Raw genomic sequence first — 16,388 nt, forward strand, 5'->3', positions numbered from 1 at the left:
TTATACAGCCCTAGCACTACTATTTTATTACTAATTTTCAAATTGTAGTGCATATAATTTTTAACCTGTGAGATGTAAAAAAGATGATTAATTTCATGATGTGGTTTTTGACCAAAGTTATTTTTACTGGTATGCTGCAAAGTTTGATGTAAACGATCTTTTACGAAGCTACCTTTTTCTAGTATAAAACCTGGGGGTAACTGGTTTGAATAGCTCTTTATTGAAACATCTCGAAAGAGGCACTGAAATGGCATCAAGTTGACGTAATAGCAAGTCTCATAATTATGACAAATAGTCAACTATCAATATAATAGGGTGTGACCAGCCTTTTATTCAGAACATTATCAGCCTCATATCAGCTGGTATCAACTAAAAAGAAACCACCAAACTTGCTAACAACAACTGTAACAAAAACCTGACATGACAAGGTTGGCTATTCACGTGTAAAAGGAACATAAAAAGTAGTCAAGGAAATATATAGAAATTACGAGAAATCTGAAGTTTTGGTGAAAAGGGCTAAAAAGAAGCCTATAGTTTTAGTAGTCTGTGGAGAGGCTCGAATACAATTGACCCCTAATGGAAACTCCTCATCTAACGTTTCTCCTCGATGAGACCAGCTTGGTAAGGCTTCTTCAAGTGTAAACCGGCCCTCCATCTGGGTAAGCACATCCCTCACCACCTGTGAAACCAGCAAAGATGTTCAAACAACTTACAGAAGCGTACGAAAAAAGATATGAGCTTCGACAAATGCCTCAAAGTTGATTTTTGATCGGGAAAGGCAAAATGTTTTAAGATTGATTATAAATAAGAACTGGTGGTAATAGCATCTTATAGCAAATGTCTTATAGTGATGCAGAAATTAGGTTTTTGAGGGTTGTAATCACGTCTAGTAACACAGATGTCAAGGCCATACAAAGTAGCAAAACTTATACAGTGGTACAGAGATTAAATCTGTTTGATGCCCAGACAACTTGTATGGATGACCTTGGTAACCAAGGAAACATCATCTCAAAGTTATAAAGACCAAACTGCCTTATCTGATTAATATAATGTCATGAAAATACTAGTAAACCCACCTGCTCATTTTCCTTGCTATGCACTGAGCAGGTTGAGTACACAACTTTCTTTACTCGAGGAAAAGAAAGAGCTTTCTTTAATATAACTGACTGAAAAGAAGCGAGCTTCTCAAGACGTTCTTCTGAGTAGGAGTTGTCTTCTTCAATAGAACCAAGCCTGCCAGTGATACCTATGCCATAGCAAATTAATGGAGATGAAAATAAAACATGCAATAACAGGAATGAATGGGAAAGCTAGCTATAACAAAAAAATGTATCAGTTATTAAATAAAAAATACTATTAATTAAATCAATTAAAAAATTAGGAGCTTTATAATGGTTGGGGATTTGTCTGCACTTGTTAATAAGAACACACTCTAACTTAATAGATAGTTTTTCGATTTGAAACTAATTATATAGTTTTACTAATTCTAAAAAGATGCAAATGAGAAATACAATGGAAAATTTTTAAACCCTAGTTTTACTGAAATGGTGTACTTATGGATAAGCTTTGTTTGAGAAAGCCAAAGCTTGCAACCAAATAGCCCGAGCTGCATGCAAATCCTTCGGCCAGGATCAACAGAACTGCATCTTTATTGAACAAGATATTATTAGTGAGTGTAGTATTTACATTATCGCTTCATAAATAATGAATTCGACTATAATTAAAACGCAGCAAATAGAATTGCGCACCCATAGGAAAAAAAACTGGAATAATGCTAATTTTTAGATATCAGTTGGGGGCTGTCTTGCCAACTTTTGCGAACTTCGATTGTTTTGGCTGAGATATGCACACTTTGACAGCTTCAATGACTTACTGCGCGGCAATGACAGAAACGAATGAGTATTAAACACCAGCAACAAAATCATTATAGATTTATAATGTTACAGAGGTAGACAAAAGCTTTACCTGATCCGCTACACGAAGAGTCTACCAATATATACTCTACATCACTGTATTTAGTAACATCACACTGAGTGAAGTCAGCATTGATCACTTCAGAGCAGGTAACCTTGGCTTTACTTAGCATGTTTTCAAGAATCTTTGAGCGTTTCTTGTTCTTTTCAAATGCTGTTATCAGCCTGCAAAAGATATGTCACGGATTGACAAAAGCATGTGATTAATTTTTCACACACGGCGGCTAAACATGTAAACTGATCTCTGATCTTACCCCGTATTGCTCATAATGGCGGCGAGATGAGATGTTTTATTTCCAGGAGCTGCACAAGCGTCAATCACATGACTGCCAGAAGGAGGATTCAAAACGAAGGAGCTCAAGCAGCTGGCCTGTAGCGACAGAACCATGAATCCATAAAATATCTACTTTCAACTAACTATATAGGTTTGGGCAACTGACTAAGGTTATTGTTAGTGCCTAAACTAAAAGTAATGGCTCAAAGTCGAAATTATAGAACATGTCTGGACGATTCAATGCTTATAAACTTTAGGGGACAATTTATCTATTTCTAATTTTATCAACCCTTTAATAAAAGACCCTTACCTTATCTTGTAGTATAATGCTGCCGTTCAGGAGGAGATTATGATCGTGAAGATCTATGGAAGTTGGTAAGGTGAGTAAGTTGCTAATATCTGGGTCAACAGCAACCCAACTATTTGAGGATTGCGAGTCCGCATTGTCAAGATCGATATACTCATAGCCTAAAGACTTGAATGTGGAGAGAACATCTGATACTGAAGCAACGATAGTATTCACTGGAATGTACCGTAGAAGCGCTGCGAATGATAGCACTAGATTTAAAAACAAATTTGATGGTAGTCCAAGTTATGATCAAAGACCCATGTAGTTTTGAGTGCGAGGAAGCCATGCAATGACAGTTTGTTTTTCAAAAGATTGTTTCAATACATAGTAGCTTGAAATATCAAAACAGTAAAGACTCAGAACAACATATAAGGAGAAACCAGTTAAGTGAGAAAATAAATTGAGTATTCCATGAGTGCAAAAAAGAGCTGAACTGAGGAAACAACAAATATCGGTTTTGTAGGATACCTATGTGAATAAAACGGACAGAAGACGAGCATAAACCAGGAAACTAATCGAACAGGTACTACAAGATAATACCTGGCATATTAGAACTGGAGCTGACTATCTCATTCAACGATTTGACTTTGTGTCTTAGCTTAACTCTCACTGTTGCTGAGTGTATTGCAGACTTTTGACTGTTGACTGTTTTCTACTCGAAAGAAAAATTAAATATAGTGTTGCTACAGAAGGTCTATAAAAAATTTTATTCTGGTGTCTAAGGATAGCAAATGTCACAAAATGTGTCATCTATTCTTTCAAAAATAATATGGATGAGTAACCAAAATTGGCAGATTCTAAGTGATGATATGTGACTAGCATAAATATTAGAGCCTGCAAGATAGCATTTGTTGAAAAAGCTTCTAAATAAAATCAGGGCTGTGTCATTGGTATTTCAATTTTCTTCTACTCAATTGTAAAATACACCAGTCTACCTCATGAATGCAAAAACTCAGCGCTAAAATCAAAATATCTAAAAACACAAGCTTCATGAAGAGGTTACCTACAGTACATAATTCAATAATTCAATACATTACAAATCCATTACAGCTTGTATTAACACCTTAAGCAAAAGCATATTTTTAGGTTTCCACAAGAGAAGCAAGCAAAATTATCAACTTCTCTCCAACACCTACTATTCTTGTATGAGAGAGCTAGAAGATGTGAGTAAAGTGTACCTTGAACTTAGAGTAGCAGCCATTCAACCCCTTCCCAAACAGATGCTGGTGCAAAACAACAAGTGCTAGCTCTTCATTCTTCTTGAACCTTTTATCACATAGCTGAAAACTACTAAGCTCCAAAACTTCCCGTAATATTGAAGTGTGTCTCAGACATTCACAAACAACTGACATCAACTGCTTCTTGTTCTGCAATATCATGGTGGAGGTAATACAATAACTCGCTGTGAGATTACAAAGAATACCAACGAGTTGATGATGTTAGTGTATCGCTACGATTTTAAAACTTTTTAAAAGACTATGATTTTTGCTCTGCAACTATGTACATGTATTATAAGCATATATAGCATATCTTATATCAGCAATAATCATAGTATTTTTCATGCACATCCTTGAATATTTTTAGAAATTTACAAGCAGGTGAGATGAAGAAGACCTAGAATGATCAAGAAAGATTAACTAGTGATCTAGATAGCTAACTCTAGATTGTACTCATTGAAATGAAGTTAAGTAATAAAGTGTAAAGTAATTACATGTGTTCTTTACACGTGTAAAGAACACGTGTAAAGTAATAAAGCCTTTTGAACGCACGACAACATCAAACAATTAGTAGTAATTAAATTTTCTAAGACGTTAACATAACAAAGACGTGTTGTAAATAATACGTAAACAGTATAACATCAAATGATTTTCACGTAGGAAACGAAATTAACTAAAAAAATGAAAAATAAAACAACCATTTGCCTGAACAGCTGAATAAACTGCATTTTTTTTCGGTAGATCTTTTCGAATTTATGTCACGTAAAGTACTAGCAGCAAGAAAGGGTAAAGACATTGCTATTCTGGTAGGACAGAGGAATGAGGCGTTAAACTTAACAATAACTGTGCAACTTTAAAGATAAATATTTGAAACTGAAGTACACTATCAAATAAGTTCAATCGATGCAATATAGTAGTTGGACATTTGCAATATAAAAAAATATAAATTGTCGTGCTTTAGCTTTATATTCGTTTAGAATCATAAACAATTTTTTTAATTGGTTGATTGAGATGGGTTTGCTTATTTCCCGACTACATTCTGCATTACAGATGGAATGACAACGAGGTGTTATTGCCGGTGTTAACACAGCTCGGATTGTTCCTGATGGAATGAACCGCTGTTACTTTTTCAGAGCCCTGTTTAACATTACCTAAAGCAGCCTTGATGTTACTCTAGCAGAGCCCTGTTTCTGATGATAACTTCCTTACCAGTCATGTAGTAGCAAGAGAATTGTCTTTAACATCTACCCAAGACAGTGACAGCGATATAGACCTGCTATTACCAAAATAACTAGTCAGAGAGCACCATTACACACTAGTATTTACTTATCAAGAGTATCAGCTTAATTTTATTGCCTGACAACCGCCATATGGGCCAAACTGGTTTTATTTATTATATTCATTGTTTGTAAAATTTTATTTGTATTTTAATTATTTTATTCAAACACTCAAGTTTGTAATAAGATATAATATATCTATACATAACAATATCTCTATATAAATATCTCCAAAAATCCTTAAAAAATATTTATATACATGTAGAAATATATCTAGATATAAAATATGTATATATATATATATATACATATATACATATATATGTATATATATATATCTATATATATATATAAATGTATATATATCTATATATATATATTTTATATCTAGATATATTTCTATATAAATATTTTTAAGGGTTTTTAGAGATATTTATATAGAGATATTGTTATGTATAGATATATTATAACTTATTACAAACTTACTACATGCTATATATATACATATATATACATATTTTGTATGTATATATATACATATTTTGTATGTATATATATACATATTTTGTATGTATATATATATATATAGTAACATATATATATATATATATATATATATATATATATATATATATATATATATATATATATATATATATATATATATATATATATATATATATATATATATATATATATATATATATAGTAATGGGAATTTTTTCCCTTGCCTAAGCTCTGAGCTGCACTGATGAGGCTACAATAGCCGAAACAGTACTGTCTGTAGCATGAGTATATGCTCCCTTACTTCGGTTTGGTTGAGCGCTCTGTGAGAGGTGCGGCACTATTAGCCTTTGTGCAAAGCTCATCACTTTTGTGATTTGAGCACTCTGGTGCCAGCACATCGACTTTCTTAAAGTCTGCAAGGCAACTTAGTTGTTTCGTGGCAGGAAGTCAACTCTCATGGGTAATGGGAATTGTTTCCCTTGCCTAAGCTCTGAGCTGCACTGATGAGGCTTCAATAGCCGAAACAGTACTGTCCGTAGCATGAGTATATATATATATATATATAATATATATATATATATATATATTTCTCAAAGTCTGTATGTCTGTATGTCTGTTGGAAATCCGGCTATAGCTATTATTAGAACAGCTGAGCTGTACAACAATAAAAATTCAAATTCATGGAATTTCATGGAAATTCATGGAATTCTTACTGTCATTGGAAGCCAAACCTAATTAACTAGCTTAGCGGAGTTTCATGGCAAGTTTCCATTAGCAATATGCCAGGCCACTAGCTTGAAAGGTACAGTTGTTTGACAAAGTTTTAAAACCTTTACAGTTGTTTTATTTCTCTTTTAATTTATTTCAACTACACGACACACTTCTCTCATGATATGTAGTTTGAAAGTTAGAATGGCAAATGTTGTTATATGTTAAATACAAATCAATTTTCTGTCCAAAGACTCTTCTATTACATGGGCAACACCGGGTCGCACAGCTAGTATATCTATATGTATATGTCGTTCCAACGGGTATCTACTGAAAGCTTTCAATTTGAGAGTTAGATAGATTGCGAGTGTAATTTTCAAAATGAATAAATTTTTAACAAAAGCATAAATACGCAAAGCCAACAATGCAAGGCTTTGTTTCTAAGAGTTAAAGATGGACATTGATCAATAGATTTTCCTCACTTTCTACAAGTGAGAAATGAACATACGTTATAATCATGAATCTAATTTACTAGCTAAACTGCCAAAGAAAATGCTATAGCTAAGTGAAATGATAAAAAGTTGTGAAAGTTGTGAAACGATTAAAAGGTTATGCAACGATGATTCGTGATAGCAAAAAGTTATAATTTTACTTATTAGATGTATTCCTTAGTACTAAAATTATTACCTTTGGTATATTTAACACTTGTTCGTCGATTTAAGCCATTGTATTTCTAGATGTTATAAATTGAAACGAAGCCATTAAGAACTCACTGTGCATTCATATCTCACACGTGTGCACAAGAAATTACATTATAGTCTCAAACAGGGAAATAAAATCTGAATGTAAACACAGTAGTACATGTATATCTATAAGAGACTCAAAGTAAACGATAAATTTACCTCCATTATAAGCCGTCTGTCTCAAACTTTAATCACCTGATGCTCAGAAAACTCAAGTCACTTTTGCTGGATTTCACAGTTCTGTTGTTCGTCAATAAAATGTGCCGATCAAGTAATTCATTAAATTAGCGAAGTTAATTATTTTAGTAAATATCGATGTCCATGCTATTTAAAAATAGAGAAAAATCTCTAACTTAGAGTTCACAGACAACGTGTTTTACGAGTGATAACAATTATGATGACCTATATAAAAGTTTCATGCTTATGATTGGCTAATAAAGCGAAATTATATTTGTCGCTCGTGGTTTCTTTTCAGATGTATAACTCGTTACATCACGAAAGAAGCACCCGCTGGAATCTGAGCTTTTTATAAGATGGCCTCATTCAAACACATATATATCTGGACAAGGTTATTCTACAAAGACAAAAAAAACATCAAATTGATGCTGAAGTTTTAGCCTTTTATTGGTCCTAATTTCATCAAATCGAACTTTTTGACACAACCACATCTTTAACTTACGAGTGGTGGTTATGGAATTCTGTCTGTCAGTATGAAGCCACATTGAGTGTTAGAAAAAAAGCTTGCACAAAATAAGAATCGAACCCAGGCATTTGTATTTCTAGTTAAGCACACCACCATATGCTTCACTCAACTACCTGTTGACATTGAAAAATAATTGGGCGCATAGCTATTACGCCTGATGACCTGGAGCATGGTACTGCTATCATACTAGTAACTACTAAAGTAGACAATCATAAGTAGACGCCTATTAAAGCTTGCTGACAAATATCACAACTGTGCATTATAACTGGATTTATAACGTTTTTCTGATTTAATATTTCTGTTTTATAACTAAACTGATTTTTAAGTGGATTAAATTAATTCTGGTCAAGGTTGAACAACAATAAATAACTAGATTGGTTAACACTACGGTAATCGTTGGTTTATGATTTTACTGACTGGTTAGACTTCAGTATGACATATATTAAAGATCTACAAACCTAGTCTGTGTGTAAGTTTCTCTAGACTTCTTTGGAGAGATTATTACTTTTAGAAATGATATATTTGAAGAGTAGAGTTGTCATTGACACATAAACTACATTTAACATCAATAAAAAACTTACACATTTCATTTCTAACTCTTAAAATGAAAAGCATACACTACATCGAGAATTTATACCATGGGAGTAGAATTAACTTAATTGATGCCAATAAACTTCAGACCAACTGCAAAACTAGCGCAATTATTTCTCAACTAGCATATTTTCTCAACAATAAAGAATACAATTCATCAATTGGGTATTTTGCAATGAAAAGAAGAAAGTGTGATGTTTTTTTTCACAATAATTAAATTTGCCTCCTTTGTTGCCTTTTGCAGTTTTTTTGCTAGTTTAGCTTTAGCGAGCCGCATTTATTTATATACATTATATTATTCAAATAATGTTGCATTGTATTTTATATTATTATGTTATTTAGCATTTTAAAGTCAGGCATTTTGCTAATCCATAGCAACTGTGAGAACACATGAGACGGTTTGTGCCAGATAGTTTTATTTTAAATCCCTAGTTTTCTTGTGAGAGCAACTAATAAAGCTCATCAATAAAACAACACAAATATAGTATAAAAAGCAGTAGAACAGAGTACTACACTTTTGCACACAAAGATATGCAAAGCTAAAGCAAACGCATTTAGAATGTAAAAGCTGAAAACATAAGCTCTAGTACCAAGTGGACTGCTACACAGAAAGTTAGAGTTTACAATGGAGCTAAGTCTAGCTAACTTTAGCTAAGTTTATCTCAAGATTCCCACAGAATCTTGGGGCCAAAAACAGTTACATTGAATGATAGAAGTGAGATTACCAACATATATAGGCATCCTCAAGTCTGCCCCTTCACCCATTATCAACTAGCTGAGACCAAGCTATCTCAAACAACAACACAAAAAGTGGAAACACTAGCCGTTTAAAGGCAGTCACCTGATGAGTGCGCCAGCATGAAACTCGGCAGTCATGCTGATAGCAAATAAAATAAAAAAATTTAATAAACAGAAGTAAACTTATTCCAATACTTTAGTTATGATAACAGTCCACAGTTCAGAGTACATAAAGCGCTACTTACTACACATCTCACTCCATAAACATTACATAACATGAATATATGTATGTACACTCAGTTATGCATTAATAAACATGGTTAGTTTGTCTAGGCTGTTTATAGCAGTTAAACCACACTAAAGCTCACCCATCATCTATTCTACCATAATATCTACTGTTGATAGAATTGACATTTTAAAGGAGGACTGCCAAGTTTATGGGGGCAAAATATCTTTGGCAAATAGCACCTTATCTTGGTGCGCACGTTTGTCATGACATACATATTTAACAAACTTTATGTTGTTCCTAGTAAATAACAGTTTGTAGACTTTATTGACATCTACTTCGGCACCTTTCCCTTCTTTAATTACTTCCACTAGCACAGACAGCACTGTTCGTGTCTTATCAATCCTGAAAAATAGGCAACTACTACACTAGCAAGTAAAGTCACCAAAACAGCTGTTCAGAATCTGCAATTGTGTTTGTTGACTTTGAGAAAGGTATTGAGAGAGAAAGAAGAAGGGAGAGAGATAAAAGGCAAGGACACAAGAAAAAAGAGAGAGAAACAAAGATAATAAAAATAGAGGGAATGAGAGAGATCCTGAGTACATACAGTTTAATGACAGAGAGAACAACAGAGGGAACAATAAAACAAACTAGAGAGAGAGACTGAGCGAAAGAATGAGGAGAGGGCGAGAAAAAAAGAGAGTGGGGAGAAGGTATAGAAAAAAAGGGAAAGAGAAACAGAGAGAGGGAGAGTGAGTGAGTGAGTGAGTGAGTGAGAGGGAGAGATAGAGGGAGAGTGAGGGGGAAAGTGAGAGGAAGAGTGAGAGGAAGAAAGAGGGGAGAGAGAGAGAGAGAGAGAGAGAGAGAGGGAAGGAGAGAGAGAGAGAGAGAGAGAGAGAGAGAGAGAGAGAGAGAGAGGGAAGGAGAGAGAGAGAGAGAGAGGGAGAGGGAGAGAGCGAGAGAGTGAGAGCGAGGGAGAGAGATAGAGGGAGAGAGAGAAAGAGAGGGAGAGAGAAAGAGAGGGAGAGAGAGAGAGGGAGAGAGAGAAAGAGAGGGAGGGAAAGAGGGAGAGGGAGAGAGAGGGGGAATGAGTGAGTGAGAGGGAGAGAGAAAGGGAGAGGAAGAGGGAGAGAGGGAGAGAGGGAGGAGAAAGGGAGAGGAAGAGGGAGAGAGGGAGAGAAGGAGAGAAGGAGAGAGGGAGAGAGGGAGAGAAGGAGAGAGGGAGAGAGAGAGAGAGAGAGAGAGAGAGAGAGAGAGAGAGAGAAGGAGAGGGAGAGGGAGAGGGAGAGGGAGAGAGAGAGAGAGAGAGAGAGAGAGAGGGAGAGGGAGAGAGAGGGAGGGAGGGAGAGAGAGAGAGAGGGAGAGAGGGAGAGAGAAAGGGAGAGGAAGAGGGAGAGAGGGAGAGAGGGAGAGAGGGAGAGAGGGAGAGAGGGAGAGAGGGAGAGAGGGAGAGAGGGAGAGAGGGAGAGAGGGAGAGAAGGAGAGAGGGAGAGAGGGAGAGAAGGAGAGAGGAAGAGACAGAGAGGGAGAGAGAGAGGGAAAGAGAAAGGGAGAGGGAGAAGGGGAGAAGGCGAGTGAGAGAGAAAGGGAGAGAGGGAGAGAGGAAGAATGAGAGAGAGGGAGAATGAGAAAGAGGGAAATAGGAGAGAGGAAAAAACATCTCTGAATGAGAGAATAAAGAAAAGGTTCGTAAAACAACACGGTACTTTGTTAATATACACAATAGCAACACTTACTCATGGTCTAACTCCCATCCTTCAAACATCTTTAGTTTTTCCTCTGACAAGTATGGGTTAATAGTATGGGCATAAGGGTTCGACGCAGTGTTATATTTACACCCCAAGTCTTTACGCCTGTAGTATGCCTAAAATCACATGTATAAATAATTAATTGATTTTTCAATAAATAGATGTAAGATTAAAAGAGTGCTAATATACGTGATTGTAATCTAAGAGTTTAAAGAGCTTAATACCATAGCAAGTTTAACAAGTGTTCAAACTTATATTTTTCATGTCTGTCATTGAATAGCCCTATCAGAATTACTAAGTTATTTTGGTTTGCTGCACAGTTCTGATTATTTTCACCAAATAATACCAAGTAACTACAAAATTACAAAAGTGCAGCATAGTAGAACAAGATAAATAACAATGGTACATTGAAGCGCTCAAATAACTTGCATACAGAGTGAAGCGCTATATTAACATACCTAAGGAAATTATTCAAAATTACCCTTGCAGACAGCCTTTTCTTCCTTTAGCACTAAACGCAGCTCATTTCAGCCAGCAGACCTTACATAAATAACCAATACTTATCTCATACAGCTTTTAGCGGGACCAAAAATAAATTGTATAATATATCACCAAATAATTGGAAAAAATTTCCGTATTTGGAATTATTTGGTGTTTACAGTTGTTGACTATTGTCAACTTTGGTTTTATTATCTCCCAAAATAGCACTATGAATAATTTCTGACTAAAAGTATAGTATATGCAGCATTATTGACAACACGTTATGGGTAATGTAATATTAAATTACATATTTACTAATATGTGATAGATAACAGCCTAAAGCATCAGCCATATTTGCTTATCAGCTTTGATTGGCTCTACAACTGAAATGGCTAATAACATAGAGTTTTGGCAAAACTTCGAGCATTTTGTAATCTTTCTGTCACTGCAGAACCGGAAAAGCTTGATTTATCTGCTTGGCCGCATGGTGTCACAGATCACTCATTTGGCGCTGCCAACCTATTGTTTCAGCTTCAAATTCTGCTGCATAAACTAATTAACAAATATTTAAATCTCTCAAACAATACAACATCTGTATATGGTCAGACAGGAAAGTTGTAAACTGATAAATTAATCACAATTTAGCGACTTTGCATTCATGAATTTTCAGTTAACTTTTTCTCTCTGTGATTATTTACTTTTTACTGTGGAGCTCTATACAGGTATAAAGGTTGTAGAGACTTTTATTTTTACATTATTGAATTGACACCTTAATAAAGTTGTTCTTCTGTAACGATGTGGCTACCAAAGCTGATCTAAATTTGAACAGAATTAGTAGTGCTGCAGTCACAAAGTTCTGCAGCCTCCAGGAAGTACGCTTCTTGCTATCAGGGTTTGCTGAGCAGCCACTGCATGTTTATTGTTATCAAAGAAAGAATGAACTCGATGAAATTTTGCTAAAATCTTTGCTAAAGCTAAAATTGAAAACCATGTATTTTTTGCCTTTGTTGATGTAGTGCCAAAGAAGTGATGTTTTTTATTATGACTCATGAAAAAGCATACATCGTTATAGTTTTACAGCTTTACTTGTAAATTTGCTGTCAAATAATTTACTGTTGTTTTATAATTATGATATTTAGGCTCATGCTGTGTGTTTACAATTATTTATAAGTATTAGTCAGTTAGTAAGTTGTGTCTGTAAATTAAAGGCATGACAAGAAATCTAGGTCATTGGACAATAAGTAACAACAGCTAGTAAAAGGAATTACAGGCAGAGTATCAATAACAAAATTGAGTTGAAAAGAACAGACACAGAAAACTAGTAAAATGCAACATTTTGATTAATTGACTGACTGTTTAACCAATAATAGTTTGTCAAACCTCAAACTCTATAATCACCCAAAATGTTAAGTTTATTAAGAGTTGTTTGACCTACCAATAGTCAATTATATTATAGGAGTTGTCCGACCTATCAGCGGTAGATTACTCTTCATAATGACAACTTAAATGGTCACAATTAATTCTGTTTTTTTTTTTACCAAAATTCGTTTTAGCTACCAAAGTTATCCAATTTACCACAAACTCACCCCTTCACAGGTAAACACACCGTCAGCATCACAAAATGCCCCTTTATCATGGTGAGCTCTAGAAAAGTAATGGGAGTTGTAGTCATCCTTTTTTAGAAGCTCTTTCAAGTCGCCTAGAATCCTTTCGGCTTCAACCTTTTGAGGGCCAATTAGTTTTCTCTCAGGTGAAAGCATGTAGTGCTGCGCCTAAAATTATATACAAAGTTTACCTATCTTTTGATCATATGGCGCTGTGTTTATCTCATAGTAACAACTTTTGAATTTTCCCCTGTTGGCAGCAATGAGTGAGACAATTTTATTAGATTATAGCAAAAGTTTCGCAAAAGTTTACTAGCAAAAGTTTCGCAAGATTTTTTCTTGTGAAAAGCTGATAGACTTACCGAGCTTGTTTGACGAAACAGTATTGATAAAATTTGAATCAATGTTTTGGTGAATCCTGACCTCACTGAGGCAACATTTATGACAAAACTATGTATTTTACATAGCTGGTTTTAAATAATGACAACTTTGTTTACTTCAACCTCGTACTACACAGCAGCATTCCTTTATGAGTAAAAGCATCAGCTCTTAAACATCATGAGACCATCAACCACTCAACACTTCAAGGCTGATAATCTGCATTAAATCTATTTACAGAACCTTGTTCACACTAGCACATTATTAGCACATTTAATCGATGCTGATGCAGATGCTCAGCCCTTGCGATTTCTGCAGAAAGTGTTAATAGGTTTTTTGCAAATTAACGTTCTTTATTTTACATTAGAAACCATTAATCACAAGTTAATTAAAATATCATTATTGGGGGCCAGTGGAGACACCTGTGGTTCTTCAACTGGTTGTTTCGGTAAAATACTATTTGCTAATGAAAGAATGTTGATGTCTGATAATATTTAAAGTAAATAAATGACATGACTAGCTTATTAAAGAACGAATACTTTATAAATATAACATATATATATATATATATATATATATATATATATATATATATATATATATATATATATATATATATATATATATATATATATATATATATATATATATATATATGTATATACATACATATATATACATGTACATAAAAATTACGTTAAAAGTATAATTTAAGCAACAGTCGGAGGCGGCAGGCTGAAAAACAAGAACTAACTAATAAATGTACAGTTAAACAGAGGTACCCACATGATAAAGTTATTTTTATCGTAAACGAGAATCAATTAAAGTTAATTATAATTTTACATTCAAAGTTTCATATTTATCTGCATACTAGCTGTGCTACCCGGCATTGCCCGTAGATAAAAAGGTAACAGGTGACAGGCCGTAATAGATAATAGATAACAGAGATATAATAAATATATATAGATAAATATATATATATATATACATGTATATAACCTCGTTTATATATACAAAGTTACATATATTGATATGTACAAAGTTATATACATTCATATAAACGCTATATATACATGCATACATAGTTATATACGTATATATGCATTTTACATACGTACAAAATTATATACGTATATATATACGAATATATATATGTATAAATACATATTTATATATATACAAATATATATATATCCGTATATATACATATATATACGGATATATATACCATATATATAAATATATATAGGTATATGTATGTGTATACATATACATATATTTATATATGTATCTGTATATTTCTGTATATATATAATAATATATGCTAACATTTGCACCATTATTAGTGGTGCAAAGCTCATTACATTTGTGATTTGAGCCCTCTGGTGTTAGCACATTGACTTTTCTAAAGTCTTTGAGGCAACTTAGTTGTTTCATGGCAGCAAGTCCATTCTTAATGGCAATGAGATTTGTCTCCCTTGCCTGCTCTGCGCTGCTCTGATGAGGCTTCAATAGCCGAAACAGTACTGCCTGTAGCATGATCCGTTGCGCCCACAGGCAATATATGAATAGTTATTCAAGATGTTTGTTTTTCTCACTAAGCTAAAACAAGGAATTATCTGCAAATTACTCTGGTGACCTTTTCTATTTAATCAAACTCTAACTTTATTGTAAAGTGAGAACTCGAATTGGTCCGAATAAAAATCAGGAGTGCCAGCACTTTTTTATCTTCACTAGCTGATTTAGTCCCTGAGATACCAGAAATGAAATATTTTTCAAACAAACAGTGCAAAAGCTAATGTAGCTACTTCTTACGTAGTATATTTTTCTATTATTAACATTTAACTGATAAAATTCATTGACTGGTACACCTCAACGAAAATACATGAGTTTGAGGTTTATCACAATAGTTGAAATTGTCTTCTCTGTTACATTACGTTTTTTTATTGTGTATTAACTCATTGTATAAAACTGTAAAATAACTTTAGTGGGCAGATTGATGCATCTTTATTAGATTATGTAATTTATTGTAATAATTGCACAGAATAGAATTTTATCCGGTGTTATTATTTTATTTGGCATTTAAAACTGCAGCTTTTTTGTAATACATTGAGATTTTGAGATATAATATTGTATTAGGAATTGTAAGTGCCTAAAAATAGTACTGAGAAGTAATTAGTGAGATAACTTTTACTAGTCATTCATTATTTCATGATTGTGTATCCTTTGTTTAGTTACCATGATTCAAAATACGCAATCAAGCCGTAACAGCTCACATTAGTCTTTCTAATATTAGTTGATCATTACTGATACTGAGAGATACCCATGTTTGCTCATCCCTTATTTTATATTTTTTCATGCGTTTCTTTAAATGTCATGGTTACTCTTTCAGTTTTACTTTTCATATGTCTATTTTCCTTCACATGTATTTGTTGATGTTCTTACAATTCTGAACTGTATGACATGAAACTTTTAATATAAACTATTGTTTTCAACCAATACATGTTTGAATTGATAGTGATAAATACTGTTTTATTTTAACTCAAAAAGTTTGCTAAGAAGAAGTTTATCAAGTTTGCATTTTGCTAGTACTGGTGTTTTATCTCAATCTCTACCTGACGAATGTGACACACACCGAGCCCACGCGCTATCATAATTATGTTTTGCATGTGAACACTATAGATTGGACAACTCACTGATGCAGTTGCTTAGGCTTTGCGATTCTCGTGGGAGTCATAAATAACTATTTTGCGTATTAACATGTTTTATTTTACATTAGAAACCATTAATCACTCTGGTCTCACCAAGTTTTTTTAGCTACATCACACTAGTTGTTTTAGAGAAACATATTCATGTGAGAACTATGATTGCG

The 16,388-nt window shown here is 33.8% G+C and overlaps 1 protein-coding gene across 1 annotated transcript; it reads right to left on the reverse strand.

Annotated features, from left to right (window-relative positions):
• Nucleotides 1–275: 275 nt before the first annotated feature.
• On the reverse strand, nt 276–3,948 carry LOC137404525 (28S rRNA (cytosine-C(5))-methyltransferase-like). The gene is made up of 8 exons (XM_068090755.1): nt 3,775–3,948; nt 3,137–3,248; nt 2,558–2,715; nt 2,228–2,343; nt 2,108–2,138; nt 1,966–2,011; nt 1,077–1,246; nt 276–679 (listed from the first exon to the last, which is right to left on the reverse strand). The coding sequence occupies exons 1-8, from the start codon at nt 3,946–3,948 to the stop codon at nt 485–487; spliced, it is 1,002 nt and encodes a 333-aa protein (XP_067946856.1). The 3' UTR covers nt 276–484.
• Nucleotides 3,949–16,388: the final 12,440 nt, after the last annotated feature.

Source organism: Watersipora subatra, chromosome 9 (genome assembly GCF_963576615.1).
Source record: "Watersipora subatra chromosome 9, tzWatSuba1.1, whole genome shotgun sequence".
NCBI classification, from domain to species: Eukaryota; Metazoa; Bryozoa; class Gymnolaemata; order Cheilostomatida; family Watersiporidae; genus Watersipora; species Watersipora subatra.